General features: G+C 40.5%; 1 protein-coding gene across 1 annotated transcript in view; it reads right to left on the bottom strand.

Moving 5' to 3' along the window:
* Positions 1-2,475: 2,475 nt before the first annotated feature.
* LOC138046868 (latrophilin-like protein LAT-2) overlaps positions 2,476-17,500 on the bottom strand; it is a 25,405-nt gene continuing 10,380 nt past the window's right edge. Inside the window, exons 8-13 of the mRNA XM_068893449.1 lie at positions 13,806-13,887; positions 12,773-12,839; positions 10,182-10,264; positions 9,982-10,102; positions 8,903-8,946; positions 2,476-2,884 (exon numbers count right to left, since the gene is read on the bottom strand). Coding sequence (XP_068749550.1) covers positions 2,872-2,884; positions 8,903-8,946; positions 9,982-10,102; positions 10,182-10,264; positions 12,773-12,839; positions 13,806-13,887 — 410 coding nt within the window. The 3' untranslated portion in view covers positions 2,476-2,871. The remainder of the gene's footprint in view (positions 2,885-8,902; positions 8,947-9,981; positions 10,103-10,181; positions 10,265-12,772; positions 12,840-13,805; positions 13,888-17,500) is intronic.

The raw sequence follows: 17,500 nt of genomic DNA, 5'->3' as shown, positions 1-17,500 counted from the left end.
TACTAAATATGACTACACCGTCCACGGCCTTAGGAAGTCTTTTGTTAGAAGGAATGTCGATCAGGTTAATTACCATCTACGCAATAGGGCTACTGATCTGACACTTCCTAAACCGAAAAAGGAATTTCTAAAAAGAAGGTTTAAATTTAGTGATGCTATGCTTTGGAACCAGCTCTCGAATGAAGCAAAACTCGTCGTGTCAATTCCTTCATTTAAGAAGCTTATTAGAAAATAGTTGGGTCTTGCTAAGATGTATATTTTTACAATAGTTTTTTCTGTAATAGTCGTAGTATCAGTAGCAAAGGCAAATTTTAGAATTAGTTTAGTATTTTAATATACGGTTTTATGGGTCAACACGCCCTCCATGGAAACCAGCCGAGAGTTGTTGGGACTAGCGTGTTTCTCTTTTCATTTGAATATTTTAAATAAAGTATTACCTACCTACTTACCTAATCTATTATTTCTCGTATTTATAACATAAGAATGCGCATCTGATCATAATCATGTTAAGATGCGCTCCAGAAATGAATAAAATATTATTATTATTATTAATTAGTTAAGTTTTTGCTTCTCTTGGACCTACATCGTTAAAGTTGGAATGTCAGTTCGTTAGGATTTAGTGTCACGATATTTTGTCTTGGTTTGTTTAATTTGTATGTTATCGTTAATATATATTGCTAATTTGCATAGTATTTTTAATGATCAATAGACAGGTGAGTCCGTTTAGTGTCGTTATGTTGGCAGTAGTAGTGGTAGTGGTAGTAGTCAATTTTGTAAGTAGTGTAAAATGTAAATAAAAACATAAAAAAAAAAAAAAATTAAAGATCTCCTCTCGAACAACCTGATTCCATTTGTACAACGACACTAGCCGCTAAATTTGTTTTCGGCCGAACATTTGTATCTCTTAAAATACTAAACTTTCTGGTAATATATTCTCGAATCAAACCTGCGTTCCTGCCAATTGAATGCATTTTTACCATCAGATGAAGATTTGCTTCTCCATAGCACATTAAGATCACAACTGGTGGATTATCTTATCGCCTAAATTTAAGATTCTTGTGGCTGATCTTGTCGATTTTCCTTTGACACACCTTTCAAAATTCTTACCTAATGTGTATTCTAATGTATGATGCCTTCTAATGTATGTGCTCCAAAACTGGCAAACACATAGCGGTCGAAACGTCCTCGGCTTCCCCAGCTATTAAAACCCAAAAAACTAATTAATATTCATGTTACAGAGGTACTTACGCGAAAATACTCCCAGACAAGCAATTCCAAAAACCGCCACTAAACATAATATTGTTTTCATAACTTTGACGCCGACTTGCAGAACGGACAACTCTTGCTCCACACAGTTTAAAAGCCAGATGTCAGTTGATTTAGATTTTGTTTTTCCTTAATTACTTCGAAAAACTGTATCAGCGGTGAGCCTTCGTCGGCTGTTGAACACAAACGCAAATTGAAGGCTTTTAATTACCACTACCAATAGTATATGAGAACTAGACCCTTTTATTTGTAAGAACGTCGAATTTTGGGGCTGAGGCTGAGCGGCCTTCTTTATTTTTTTTTGTCGATTTGATGTTTGAGCCCGAAAATGCTCTTGCAGTTGTGTGTTGGACTACAAAGTGATTGTTCTTAAGTGTATCATCCAATAAGAACACGCTCATCACGAAAACCAAATAAGCCAAACAACGACGTTGTCGTCAAGTAACCGGAAATATTCTTTTTATGTTCTTAAAATTTTGCTTAATACAGCCTAAACGTTCCTATAAAAATGGTTTTCAGTTTATAAGTGAAATGAGTGTAAACTCAAACTACTATTTTCTCAAAACTATTCAAAACAGAAATGGAACCGATTCTTTGCTACTGGTTATTTACAATTTGCAAGAAGAAATCCGATGGTTTCTAGTTTCTACACATAGTGAGCTAAAACTCCCGAATGGGAAATTCTTTCCTGATCGAGATCAGCGTGCAAAATTCTCTCAAATTTATTGAGATAGATTTGGGGTACAACTATGAGGAAAGGCATAAAAAATATTGTCCAACATCATCGATTTTTTATTCAATAAACCTTTTTTTTTACAGAAAACCCAAATTTAGTTTAATACCCAGCCAAACGACTCTAGCAGCTGCAAACACCTGCAATAAAGTCCGCCTTCTCAGTCTGAATTTCAACTTCACGGAAATTCCACTTAGCTCATTTGACAAATGTCACACTGTGGAAATTGCGCTTTGTGTATTTGCTGGGCATATCGACACTAAATTCGAGAAAATTAATTCTCAGATATACAGGTTAAACGCGACGACGCACAATAAAAAGCGTGGGGGATGATTTGTCAATCGGACGTTTTCAACCAACCTCTAGAGACACCAGTAACAATAGAGAAATGTAGGACTTCTGGTGGACGAACAAAATAAGCTAATAGGTCTTTTGTTTTCGTCCAACAACATGGCTGCGATGACGTCTCGCGAAAACCTCCAATCAACCGTGGTCGTATGGAGAGCTCTGTGATAATTTGTGCGATTAAAGGGGCCTGTTACGGCGTTCGTAACAATTTTTGGTCGAAACTTACGAAAGTAAACACCTTGATTGCTTTAAAGTCGAGGAGGAGGGTGCAGAGGGTGCGCAAGCCCCCCCTCCCCCGATTACCAGGGGCTTTCTAATATAACTGGTATTTTGCATTCCTTAGTGGTGCAACCCCCTCCTATATATCCACTCCTGAGGGACATGAGAATGAAACAAAAAATAATTTTATACGAATCACAAACCCATCGCGGTTTCAGCTTTCTTGCCGCATCATCTTTATCACTGATTGCACGGTCCCAGGAAAGGAACTTTATTTAAGTGTCTAATCTTCTAGCGTTGGAGCACTAATCGGGGACACTGTAAATTGAAATTAACAAATCAATGCAAATCAAACTTTGTTTTTTTAGGAGAGGGAAAAACCGGAGTACCTGGAGAAAACCTCTCAGTGCAGAGTAGAGAACCAACAAACTCAACCCACATATGACGCCGAGTCTGGGAATCGAACCCAAGCCACATTGGTGTGAGGCGAGTGCTCTCACCACTGCCCCATCCCTGCACCCCCACCCCCACCCCCCCCCCCCCCCCCCCAAAAAAAAAAAAAAAAAAAAACGTTTTGTTCATTAGGAAAAGAAAACAAACAGCGGTTACAAACATTTTCATTTTATACTTGACGTTTCGTATGTTGCAGCATACCTCATCAGAAGTGACGGTAAAAACTGTTACACAGAATTTTAAAAAACTAGAGCGAGGAACTGGTGACTAGATAAAAAGTGTGATAACAAAATCGTAACTTCCGGTAGTCGATTCTTCCGGAAGAAATTAATAAAGAAAAAGCTTCTCACTACCAATGTTTTCATTGAGAGAGGGTTTTGAGTCACTGATTAATAGCGTTTCTTTAATTTTACACTGCAAGTCGGACTCTCCACTTGCGAGGATTTCAAAATGGTCCCATTTGATGTTATGACCGGTAGATGTTGCAATTTCCACCGGTCATAACATCAAATGGGACCATTTTGAAATCCTCGCAACTGGAAAGTCCGACTTGCAGTGTAAAATTAAAGAAACGCTATTAATCAGTGACTTAAAACCCTCTCTCAATGAAAACATTGGTAGTGAGAAGCTTTTTCTTTATTAATTTCTTCCGGAAGAATCGACTACCGGAAGTTACGATTTTGTTATCACTCTTTTTAACTAGTCACCAGTTCCTCGCTCTAGTTTTTTAAAATTCTGTGTAACAGTTTTAACCGTCACTTCTGATGATGTATGCTGCAACATACGAAACGTCAAGTATAAAATAAAAATGTTTGTAACCGCTGTTTGTTTTCTTTTCCTGTTGAAATTGAAATGGCCAAAGGACAAAAGTATTTATGACGTTTTGTTCATTGGAAAAAATATTGGCTCCAAATAAAGAGTTTTAGCATGGACAACAGCAACGAGGACGCAAACACTGATAAGTCTTTGGCTATCACTCCGTCTCACTCAAGAAGTATAACATGGCCGAAATACCCCGTAAAGGGATTGGTTTGGACGGATATGAAATTATGATAGAGAAAGAAAAATTCACCATTGTATGCTGAAGTTGTCGTCCAGCCGTGGTAATTTCACATTGTTCTTTTGCAGATTATGCGAAGAAGAAATGTACTAAAATGCATGCTTCACGTGCTGCACAATTACTTTTCCTCGTTAAACTAACGACATTCTTCATTCTGAGTTTTTCCCCCAGCAGCGCGCGATCTCATTGGTTACTTCGAGGTCACATGACATCTAACAATAAAACTGTTTCCCGCCAAAAGTCTCTGAGCTGGAAACAGTGCAAAATCTATGACGTCAGAGTGTAACAGTGCACTGTTGCCGGCGAATGTTGATCGAGATTAAAGCGTCACCGACGTCAAATCCCCGAACTGTCTCGTGACGATAGACTTTTGAAAGACACGAAAGCAGATCTTCAATCCACAAGGTATAGTTAAGTCGAAGAGGAACTGTGGGAATAAGTCGATCTAACGGGATATTTAGCTTCAGGCCAAAGTCTTGTTCTAACAAAGCACAAGTTAAGGCTCGCAAAGCGCCGGGATCTTTAAAGTTCAAACTAAAATTCCCGATGAAGTCTCCTTGGCGAACCTTCTAAAGTAGTCAAATTTCTCGGTAAGTATTTGCTGGCGATTTGGTGTAGATATTTCTCGGGTGCATGAGGTCATTGAAACCTATAATTTTCGGCCTCAGGTGCTAGAGGACGTCAGGCCAGCGTATGCTTCCGCCATATTGAATATATCATGTCATATCATATATCTTTCTTTACCCTCGGATTTTAGAGTAGCTTGGTGTAGCTAATATCTCCGAGCATTTACTTTCCCAACCATGATACACCACAGAAGACAGCGGGAACTACATGCCCTACTCTTTGCGATAAGTGTGTGGGTTCTTTTACGTCCCACAGGATTATGAACATAGAAGGGTTATGAGACGGGACCTCCTGTTTATCGTCCTTATCCGAGAAGACTAGAGAGTCTAACCATCTGCAGATGTAATTACAAGGGTAGCACTTTCTTCTCAGTTATTTAAAGACCCTGAGTGTTGGTCCGGCCGGAGTTGAACTCACGACCTCCCGCGTGACTGCCCGGTGCTCAACCAACTGAGCCACCGGTGCGCGGTGAAAAGAAAGGTCCCAGATTTCCGTCTCCCTTTTCCCGTGCAAAGCAGCCTCGTTCCCAGGACCTTTTTCCTTCACTTTACCTGGGAAGGAGGTTTCTCACAAACCATTTCAAAAATCGTTCTTTTCATTAAAAATGTCGCGAAAAATTGTTCCTTCCGTTGTTCCCCATATCTTGCATACCGATTATTTATAGAATGAGCCAATCATAGGCCAAATTTCATTGAGACGTGTGTTGTGCGAAGGAACAAAGTACAGGATTCGGCCCTGACTCTCTTTCGGGGGGGGGGGGAGGGTGGGGGAGGACTGTCAAAGTTTTCCTGTGCATGATGGGTAAGATATCTAGAGAGACGAGATGGTACCCCAAGTAAAATTTAAAAATCAAACAAGGCTTACCTGTAAGTTGACGTTTAATTGTAATTCAGCAAGTTATTCGTCAGGATCGAAGAATTCACATGAGATAGCGCGCGGAAATCGAGCAGTCAGTTTCAAAAAAGGCAGGCGAATGGCCATTCACATCTGGAATATCATCATGGGTAGGGTTGTATGAGGATGTATACGGCACATCAAAGGGAGGGCACGTGATCTCATCGCTCTTGACCAGTAACTTGCAGAATTACAATTAAACTTTACCTTACAGGTTCGCCTTGTTTAATTTTTATTTCTACAACGTCATTGGTATAAGTCGCTAAGAAGTCACATGAGAATTTAAATTGCGTGTATAGCGCCATCTTAAGACATTTTACTCAGGTCGGCGTTTGTTAGGCGCCATCTTAAGACATATTTTCTTAGGACGGCATTTGTTATTTTGCCGCGATTTGCTGGGCTTAGAGATGGGGCTAAGGAGCCTCTGGATTTCCTATGTCATCATTGCGCATTGGTATATGTTATTATTATAATAACATGGGTGGCAAATTAGTCTTTAATTTTGGCGCGAAATTTCAGCGTTAATTTATAATTTCACATGTGAAATTACATTGTTGCCATGGCAACTTTTAGTGCTAAAATGGCGTCCAGGTTTGAAAATTAAAGAGTATTTTGTCAACGCGTGAAATTAGGGAATAATTTCACTTGCGTTTTGTCCAAAATCAAATAATTTCCCTCGCCAAAAGGCTCGGGAAATTTGGACAAAACGTGCGTGAAATTATTTCTTAATTTCACGCGTCACCATTTGATTACCCATACTTATTACCTATTATCATTATTATTATTTTTTTTTTTTTGTATCTTCAATTATGACTTGTACAGTTTCTTTTTCAAATGTATGTACTGGCCATTTTTAATTCATTTCACAATAACTTAAAATAAAAGTCAATACTACATTGCAGGTCGGGTTACAGTACAGTATGGATAACACGCACAGTAAATTTACCGTACAATTTAACGATTTTTTTTATAATTAAGTAAACGAAGCACATTAGGAAATACGAGAACCCAAAAATGCACATTAAAATTAAATTATTATTATAAATTATTGTTCTAGCTTAGGCCTAATTACTCTTCAGCAGCGATATTCTATGGGATACGACTTTTTATTTCCTTATTTTCTCTGCTACCACCAGTCCTTGGACACAATGTCATGAATAAACGATAATAGTAAATTCAAAGCAAATTACGAATCATGAACGATAATCGTTCATTTAGAAAAGAGATCATGTTGAACAGGGACGGCGGAGCGTATTTTGTTGGCGGTTCTGGAGAAATTTCCGCCTGAAAATTTTGAAATCTTGAAGGTCGGAAGTACTACTAAAATGACAGATGTTTTACTTCTTATTTTAATTTTTTTAAGCAGTTAGAAAATCTGATTTGCACCGAATGAAAGCCGGCTCGCGTTTCAAGGAGTTAAAAGAGTGCATGGCCGCGCACTGAGATATGGTCTTTTTGAACATATCTTGTTTAATCTCTTAAACAAAAATCTTGTTATTCTTCCATAAATTCAACATGCGTTTTAATGGGCTGGGTATCAAACAAGTTATCCAACCGAGGTTTGATTTGTTAAGGGAACAAAACATCTCGAGGAATTAGGGATCCCTCTGCGGGTGCTGCGACGCCATGGAGGAGCTTTCTGAAAGACGACGGCGGCGGCTACCAGGACACCATTCTAAAACATGTTTGTGACAGTGTTGGTTCCTCGTATAAGGGAATTTAAGATCTACGACGCTAATGTACGTTTTTAAACTCTTTCCTTGTCATTCCAGATCGCTAAACTTCTACGAACAATTCGAAGCATCCAGGAGTTAAGCGGAGATGACACTAGGAAGTCGTGAGAGCAGAGCTGGCGCAATCGTAATTGCAAAGGATCCCGTTACCCGAAGCTTCCATACGTATTGTACCCTTGAGTCAACCTTGTCCAGCGGGTATCTTTCTATTTTTAGAACTACTATATTTTGACGTATGTGACTGAGAACATACGTGAAGTGGCTTCCATACATCACATACGTATTTGATGACTATCGGTCTCTTATGATGGCTATTGTGAAAACACCCACTAAAGCCCCCCTTGGAGGTGTTTCTAAAAATAAAAAGAGAAGGGAAAGGGTTGACTTAGAGTGTTAATATGGAAGATGGAGGCTACGGGTAATGGCCCCCTGTCGGGCAAAAATAACCTACATACTATTCGCAAAGAGTAGAGCATGAAGTTCCTAGTGTTGCGGTCTGTCCTATGTGGTTTATCATCGTAGGGAGGATAAATTCTCGATGATATAAGCTAAATCAAGCTACTCTAAAATCCGAAGGTTAATTAAAGATATGATGACGATGGCTCGCTTCCCGCCAATGTACCCGGGGTTCGATTCCCAGACTAGGTGTCATGTGTGTGTTGATCGGATGTGTCGCTGTTTTGTGGCTTTCTTTCTTCCGTCGATGTAGATATCCGTGATCCATAATATCAGAAGAAAAAAGTTATCGTTAATGTTCCTCACGCAGCTTTTTCGTAGGAAGTTAGGCAGGAAATCCTTGCGTGATACTGATAATAACGAAAGTGCATGCGACGAGACTGAATTATAAATACTCTTGTTTCTCGGCCATTTTAACTTGATCAAAAACAATAATTGAAAGCCAACTGCGGTGGTAAACATTATAACGCATTTTAACTTGACGTTTCGTATCATATATCATACATCATCATGTACGGGAAACAGCCTTGTTGAATTGCACTGTGAACCCATTGGGAGACTCATTTTCATCATTGTGTGCGCGGAGCAAGAACTCAAATTACAAGAAAACAATATACCTGGAGCTGAGCTTCCTAAACCACCAGACTATTGTACAATGATGGCTCGCTTGCCAAGGTGCAAAATTGTCTCGAAAACGAAAAGATTTGATCAAAAGTTCAGTGAGTTTGAGGTACATGCGACGTTTACTTACTAAATTATAAAGATAGTTAATCGTTATCGTACAAGAGTATACGAAAGTCTTTTGCTTTGCAGATCAAACTGGCTCTTCCCCAAAACACTCCCACAAAGCAATTCAATAAGACTCTCGACCCTGTCTCCCGCGCGACCTCAAAGTGGCCAATTAATTGACCCGCCATATATACTGACTACTAGGATCTAAATTGCGGAAATGGAGCATTTTGGAGATTGTACGAGAAGGGACGCTACATGCTACCTCCGAGGAATGAAATGAAGAATCGCTTCGAAATATTTGGGAAAGCATTGGAATTACAGTATTTTTGTATAATTTACTGAAAATTACAATTCAAAAAACCTTAAGTAACTCTGTCTTACCTCTTCATTTTTGGCCAGCAATGAAGAGCAAAAATAAAGAACCCCTTTGGGAAAGAATGAAGGAATTACACTGGGAATTACTACAAGATCAGGTTGAATTGTCATCAAATAATTCTCTCAAAGCATTTTCTCAGTCGAATTTTGACGTCACGGTGGCCACGTTGGTGAAAAGAACAGTAATAAAAAAGTCTTCTGGGAATTTGACCCAGTTATTATGCTACAATTATTGTAGTTCTTTGTCTTGTTTGACACCAACATGGTCGTCTTGTCACGTGAATGCAATCAAAGAATAAAGTGCGACGCAATTGCGCGGTCACGGGGTTCGAATACATACATACAATACATACTGAATTGACTACTTCCCAGAGGGGCTTTTCAGGTCCATTGGGCGTGTTTTCAAGAACGGTTTCTCAGGTCACTTAGCGAGTGGCAACGGATAATTCCGTGAAAACAATTCCTTTTCCAACTCGCTTAAAGTTAAGCGAGTCGGCAAATTTCTATAGAATTCTCCTTAACTTTAAGCCACCAAATTATTGGCAATTTTTTTCTTCTGATTACCAGATTCGTAATCCTAACTTTCACGCGGGGCTTTTTGAAGAGCAAGGTTGTATCTACACATTTAACTTGTACAAGAGAATTTAAGAAAGTGCCACTGTTCTTTTAAACTTGAAAATTGTGAAAAACTGACCTATTTCAGTATACCCTGCGAGCAGTTGGTTTCTCCTACGCTTCCCGAGAGAGAAACCACTGCGCGAAAGCGTTAGTTTTTTGAGTGAGCCGCCGTCCAGCGCCAAGGACGAATAAATTAAATTTGAACCGGTAAAACAAGTTAGTAAACTTGTTTTGGCACTTGCGCGTGCGTTCAGCTTCGTAACTGCTGCGTTTGGGTGAGTGATGTCAAATACATCACGTGGGATGCAATAGAGGACGTTTTCCGTGTTTCCATAGCCTATCCAAACACGAGGGGGAGTTGGGAGAAGTCGAGACAATTATGCAAACCCGAGACGCAGTCGAGGGTTTGCATCAGTGTCGAGAATTCTCCCAGGAGTCAACACCTAGTATGTAATTATAAGTCATACCTGAGTGGAGTTCAGAATGACATTAACGTACGGAAACGCAGTGTGTACTGGTGTCAAGAGACCAAATAACCACGTGATACCCAACAGGGGCATCAACACCAAGCACGCTCTGATCCCCAGCCTGCAACACAAAATGTGTTTACATAAACTTGCACTGGAACTTTCCAAAAGACAGAAGTTTAAGATGTTAACTATCTCACCTGGCTTGTTCCATCTGCCTGTGCGATGTATGTTGCATTGATACCATTTCCTTTATCACTCGCACGACAATTACCGTGTTCGCCTAAAACAATAGAGTAACAATCAACTTAACGAACATTTGCCAAAGGAAAAGACAGGAGATGAAGAAGGCCGAACTCAGTCGAAGGCAACCCAAGGGCTTCTTTTACTTACGCGGCAGGGGTGTGGCCCGCTCCAATCTCGATTAAGGTGATGTTACATGAACCGATTTTAAACGCAACATTGTTGTTAAATTTGTCTGGTGTAACATAACGCACAGGGTGATTCTTAATGTAACATGTTGTTGCCCGAATTTTGTTGGAGTTAGTGCGTGTAACACCCCCGCCATTGACTTTTAACGCGACATCGTCCCAGAATACACTACGGAGAACGGAAATAAGTCACGTCGACAGTGTCCGCCACATTTCTTGCTCGGGATTTATCGAGCAGAAGCCTGGGCTCAAATATTGAAGCTGAGTAAACCTTGGAAGGCAAGGGCTGGGTTCCAGAGGTATCTTGTGTCAAAGAAATGTTTATTTACAATAACAGATCATAAAGTTATTGTTTGGCATTATATGTTTCGTTTCGCCGGTTTTATCAGACTGAATGGCTACACCCGAGCTTGCAGAAGTTTAAACAATTAAACGTCCTTCTTGTGAAATTTTAGCCAGCAAATTATTAGTAACGATTCCTAACCGAAAAATACTAAACATTCGCTAAAAAAAACATACACGGACGTCGCACAGGCGCATTGCTATCGTTGGTGTCACTCCTTCTGTGCAGTGACTTTTAAGGCCCACCTTCAACCGAGAAGCTTTTCGACGGTTTTTTTTTGTTATGGAAATTAGCATTGCTTGACGTAACGATCTGATATGACGAATTCAGCTACGAAAATTGTTCCACGGCACGCAATCCCTGTAAGGTGAACGTGGTTCCTTAGCTACCGAACGTTTTGATGTAACCTCTTTTCCAAGGAAAGAGATAAAAGACACCGGAGTTTTAACTATTAGGGACATTTAGCTTCGCGTTTTCAAAGTCGACCGCAAACTTCAAACCGCAGTTAGCGCCACGTGCCATGTTGGATTATTGTTTTACTTTACATGTTTTAATTCAACCGAGCAAGCGTCTTCAAGGAGGTGCAAATGATCAGCAAAAATGTGTTCACTCAAGAGTTAAAAAACAAAACATAACTTATTGGTTGAAACGTGAGTTCCTACAGAATTTTAAGGTGAAAAACTCTGCGGCAGGAGCCCATGAGTAGGAGCTTGCCTATCTCACACACGCCCTTATGAGTCAACCTGTGCGCGCATCTTTCTATTTTTAGAACGCCAAGAATTCCTCGGCTCTGCACGCACTGTTTTAAAAGGCCAATCAGAATAAAGTCATTGTCTAACGAAGACAAATAAAGCAGTAACACTGCATTTAAATCCTGCAAATTGATGTAAATTTATGTAAATGCGAGTCTCCTGCTCAAGGTTTCGTTCTAAAAATAGAAAGATACGCGCAAAAGTTGACTCAAAGATCTACTGCATATGGAGGCTCCTACTAATGGGCTCCTGTCTGCGGTAAATCGCTTGCCGCAAGAAGGGTATTCAGTCGTTAGAACTTGAACCGCAAAGTGCAAACTCGACCGCAAGGCAATGTCATGTGACACAAAATACGCGATGCCAAATGTCTCTATTACGACAGCGGCAACTTCAACGATAACTTCTTTTCAAAATCCACTCTAACTTACCAATATCTTAAGGATTTCGTGATAATGCCATCTCGTTAACGTTGTAACACGTGAGTAAAGTATGCCATAAGTGATTTGGTACGGACCGATTTGAAGTAGTCTCTTTTAAAGCTGTTATTGGGGCGTCACGCAACGCTCACCCCGCTCTTTTTTTATTTTTTGTCTTTTCTTCGGGGGGGAGCCTTGCGTGAACAAAACCAAAAAGCGGTTGCAAAGGAGACTAGATTTAAAGTAAACATAAATAATGCACGATTCACCGTTGTGTGCTTACGTTTTCGTCTCTGAAATCTTAAATTTGGTCATTTCAGGTGGTTGTTAAAGGGGCAGTGTCACGCTATTTTAGTCAAACTTCAAAACACTAAAAGACGTCCTTGCATCAATAAAAACCAAAAAATAATGCTGTAGTTTTGTTGCCAATGACCACTGAAGTTCACTGAAGCTATTTTTTTGTTGTTTGCATCCAAGGATGGAGAGGATGGAAACGGAATAAAACTTGAAAAAACTGGCCAGTCTTTTCAAGTTTGGAGACACCAGAAATTAAATACGAATAGCTCTTTGTGCCATAAATATATTTCACATCTTGTCAGTAGGTTGTCAGAAATGCTGTACGAGTGAGCTAAAGTACTAATTTAGATTTTTACTCATTTTTGACCTAAAAAAGCAAATTTGGAATGACAGTGCCACTTTAAGCGGAGTACGGCAAAGAAATGCACTAACATGCGTGCCACACTTGTAGCACGACTATCCGTAACCAATGGTATTCTTGTTTAATGGCGTTTCTGTTGCTGTAGCGGCCATTTATGTTAAAACTACTTATTGATTCCGAAACTCACTTACAAGCTCAACCAACGCAACAAACGTCGCAAATATCCAAAGGGCGCCGCTACCAGAGGAAAGCCAGCAGCTTGGTGTTTGAAAACACAAACAAACAAACAAATAAACCAAACATGGGTTATTTAGTTTTGAACTCCTTCCTGTGAATCGTTAAAGATTGTTCGTCTATTTTTCTAAAAAGGTCTCTGAAGTAATCCGGCATTGGAATAGCTTAACACGTTAATAACCAAAGTCCGTGATTGGTTAGACAGACAAAATGTCATTACAATGGGGTGATTCTCCAGGCATTTTAAACACATCCTCAGACAAAATTAAATAATCTGGCTTTCTTTGTTTCTACCAAAGTATTTCGTAAACCAGTAATCGGTTCTACTTTGGCAAAATTTCCAGCAACGAGTCTCTCAAGCTTCGCGCAGTGTGCCGTTCGCATGCAGAAGCCAATTCTATCCTCTATCAACTCACGTGACCTTCATTGAGAGTGAGACAAGTAGGAAAAAAAAAATTAAAGAAAAATCGGCTTGTGTAGATCAAATGACACACCTGCAGAGCCACGTTGGTCATAGCGAAAATGCGATACGAGACAGTTAATTAAGTTAACTTCACTTTAATTCAAGTTGTTAGAAAAGTAAGCTAACAGCTAATTTTTCGTACAAAAACATCATTGACCAGCAATATTTGCTATCTCATGAGACTGGTTACTCTTGGTCTATGGACAGGAGCAATGAAGCGATTTTGACAGAGAGTTCATCGCAGTTGGAAATGATCAACTTATGCAGCTGATTAAGAATTCTGAGAAACAATAAAGGCTTCAACGACTGATCAAACCTCGAATTTTTTCAAGTGGACGTCAGCCATGCCTGATTTCGCTGCAATGATTTCTCAGTCATCAATCACTTTAACTCCGCAAATCAATACACGGGATTTGCAGGATACATCATTTATATTCTCTAGGTGATTAAAGTAGTTACTTCTCAGTTTAAAACAAACAAAACACTTTCTTAAGGCAAGAGCTTGCCGGCAAAAATGATGAACTTACTGTTTGTCGCTGACAAAACTATCGATCCCGTTTCTTCCAGTCGCGATGCCCAAAGATATGCTGACAAAAACTGCAGGTATCCCTGAAATGGAGAGAAGTGTGATATTAGTACACCCTTGTCGTTTCTGCCATAAGTTTCGACATAGCTTCAGTGCTGTCGACGACCAACAACAAGTGGCATAGAGCGCTTGGTATTTCGTAGCAGTAATCTAACCTCAAGATCTGGATGTGTAGGCACAAGCCGTTAGACATGCAAGTCAGTGGTTTTATAAGGGGCAGAAACAAAGCAAAAAACAAATCCACATAGAAACATATCCAAATTAGACGTATGTGACCATCGATATCTCGGGAGGATCTTCCGAGTAAAGTGTCAATGTAGAAATCTGGAGCAGGACCCAGTAGGACGAACTTTGCACTCAAGTGAGAGAGACAAGATGATGACGTACATAGTTCGGATGTGCAAAACAACCAAGTTCTCCGGGAGGACGAGAGGGAAAAGTGGGGCTAAGATGAAGCGAGGAATTAAAGAAAGAAAGTGTAAAGGGACGTGAAGTTTTTAGATACCATCTGGGACGAGACCATGAAGACGGCTAAAGCCAGATAGCAGAGGATGCTTTATGGAAGTGAAACGTGGACCCTGACCAAGATGCTGGGGAAAATTATTTATCAATGGATGCTACACTAGAATGCTGCGAACGGCCCTGAACGTGCATAGTCAACAACAAATGACTAATCAGGAACTCCACGGGGGTCTCCCAAGAGTGTGTGAAACAATCCGTATGAGAAGACTAAGACTAGCTGGTCATTGTAGCCCTCACAATGAGGAAACCAAGCTCGATATATTATGCAAGAGTAGAAATGTATCGTCAGTAGATCACAGACGATAGAAGGAATTAAGGGCCGCCAAACTCTGAAAACGTTTGCTTCGAGAGCTATCGAATGAGGCTTTATTCACAACCCGCGTTAACCAAACCGTTGGAAGATCCTTTAGCGACGCGCAATAAGACTCACGATTGAGCACCCAAGTTGTGCCCATTGAAAGCAAGCAAATGTTTGCAGAGTTTGGTGGCCCTTAATTCCTTCTCAGTGTACAAGCGGCTCGAATGAAGAAGACGAATAGCTAGCGGAGGAATTGTTCGTGATCTACGTGGAATTTCGAGGCGATCGAATCCTTGGGAGCGAATTTTTTTTCTTTCGATGATTCCGGCGGCTTCGTGTCGGTGCCCAACCTTGGGAAAGAATACTGATAGAGGGAAAAGAAGAGGAACCAAAACCCACCTAAATCGCTCTTAATAAACCCAGAAGTCATACCAGAGACAAAAACACACAAGACTGAAGCAAGGTAAGCTATTTTTATCTTTTAAATCGTGAATATTTTTTTTGAATTTTGACAAAAACCGTTTTCCCCATACAAATCCTTATATTTCTACTCTTGCATAATGTAGTGCAGTACAGCGGATACTCGTGTATCGAGCTTGGGCTACCTGTGAACAGACGGCTTCGATTTTAATGTGCTGTTTTGAAAACCGCAACTTGGTCACCAAATCGAGGTAGACCAAGAACTGCATACATTGACACCATCAAGACTGACACTGGATTGGAGAATATTAAATAAATAAGAGACGCCATGTTCGATCAGTCCATTTGGAACTAAGATTTTGTCTGTCTGTCTGTCAGTCAGTCAGTCAGTCAATCAGTCAGTCAGCGAGCGAGCGAGCGAGCGAGTGAGTGAGTGAGTGAGTGAGTGAGTGAGTGAGTGAGTGAGTGAGTGAGTGAGTGAGTGAGTGAGTGAGTGAGTGAGTGAGTGAGTGAGTGAGTGAGTGAGTGAGTGAGTGAGTGAGCGAGCGAGCGAGCGAGCAAGCAAGTAATGGAGGAAAATGTGTGCCCGACTCAGCGTATGTTAATATTGGATGAAGAAGATAATAATGATGATGATGATGAAAAATCCGAGTGCTTCTTTGCAGGAGTCGAACCTATACTCACAACCTTCCGATTACTAGTTCGGATTCTCTACCACCGAGCTACAAGAGACCGTGGGAGCCAATCCATCAAAGCATCCGAACTCGTAACTGGAAAGTCGTAGGTTAAACTCTGAAAAGGAGTACTCGGATTTTTTCCGATTATTCCCGAGTCAACATCGCCGGACAAGTAAATCTGTCATTTCATTCACTGAAGTTAACATGGAACATACAGTCGAACCTGTATATAACGGCCCTGTATTAAGCGGCCATCCTTTATTAAGCGGCCAGTTTTCAAAGTCCCGATTTTTCGCTCATACAAACGCTGTATTTGTTACCTGTATTAGGCAGCCACCCTGTGGCCGTCCTATGTTTGTCTTTCTTTGTTATTTTTACCTTTATTAAGCGGCCACCCCTGAACGGAAGCTAAGCGGTATGCCATTTTATGTGGTGTTTTATTGTGTTTAAAATACAATCCATCATCACTATGAAGAAATATCATTTGCAAAGCTACTGTAAACTGGTTGTTTTGAACAAAAATTTGGTTTATCAACGGAGTTGATAATGTAAATTGACCACCGTACAGAGATTCTAAAAGCTGACGTTTCGAGCGTTAGCCCTTCGTCAGAGCGAATCGAGGGATTATGGGTTACGTGTAGTTTTTATAGTAGAGTGGGAGCTACGCTATTGGTGGTAACATGGCAACGTGAAAAGTAGGAATATATTAGTTGAATGAAAAGCGTTCGTTAATACCGTGAGGATTAAGGGTGCCGATTTGAAAGATGAATTTTTGTTCCAGATTCTTGCGGCTTTCCGTCGTACCTAGATGTAGGGAAAGGCCGCAGATAGCCATGTGTTTTTTGGAGTGGTTAGGCAGATTAAAATGGCGAGCGACTGGCTTAGATGCATCCTTGTCATTCTTCTCAACATCGCGAAGGTGTTTGCGGAATCGGTCACCTAGTCGTCTACCTGTCTCACCAATGTATAATTTATTGCATAACGTACAGGTTATGCAATAAATGACATTTGCGGAGGTACATGTGAAACGATCGGTGATCTTAACAGATCGCTTAGGTCCCGATATCTTGCTAGTGTTAACAATGAAAAGACAAGTTTTGCATCGTGAGCGCGCGCATTTGAAAGTGCCGGGTTGCTCGTTGGTCTTGAGCGCGCTTCTAACTAAAAAGCTGCCTACGTTTTTGTCGCGTTTGAATGAAATAAGTGGAGGTTGTGAAAAGATTCTACCAGTCTCGGGATCATTTTGGAGTAATTTAAAATTACTAAGAATGATGCTTTTGACTGCGTGATTATGAGGATGGAAAGTGAGGGTGAATGGAATTCTGTCATTCTTATCTTTCTGTGACGTTTGTAGTGACGACTGTCGATCAAATTGTTGGGCGCGATGATGGCCCGCTTTGACCACAGAGACAGGATAGCCACGTTTTTCGAAGAACTGGCACATCTCCTCTGATTTGCTGGAAAAGCATTATCTGTTCCTTTTTCCCAGCAAGACACACAAGAAATTTCCCAGCCAGCTAGATAAGTTTTCAGAGTTTCTACAGCCAGCTCGGGTTGAAATGCTAGAAAAAGTCAGTAATTCCCAGCCAAAACCTCCATCAATAATAAATTTCCCAGCCAGCTTATCGGAACACCTGTATTTTTGCCAGCCAGCAAGATTCCGCTGGAGCAGATAAAGTGCGGAACGGATTCGTTGGGTGCCTCTGAGGCGTAAGTTAT

The sequence above is a fragment of the Montipora capricornis genome, chromosome 4 (assembly GCF_036669925.1).
Source record: "Montipora capricornis isolate CH-2021 chromosome 4, ASM3666992v2, whole genome shotgun sequence".
Classification (NCBI taxonomy): Eukaryota; Metazoa; Cnidaria; class Anthozoa; order Scleractinia; family Acroporidae; genus Montipora; species Montipora capricornis.
Note: the sequence above shows the minus strand (reverse complement) of the source record. Positions and strands in the feature narration are given on the sequence as shown.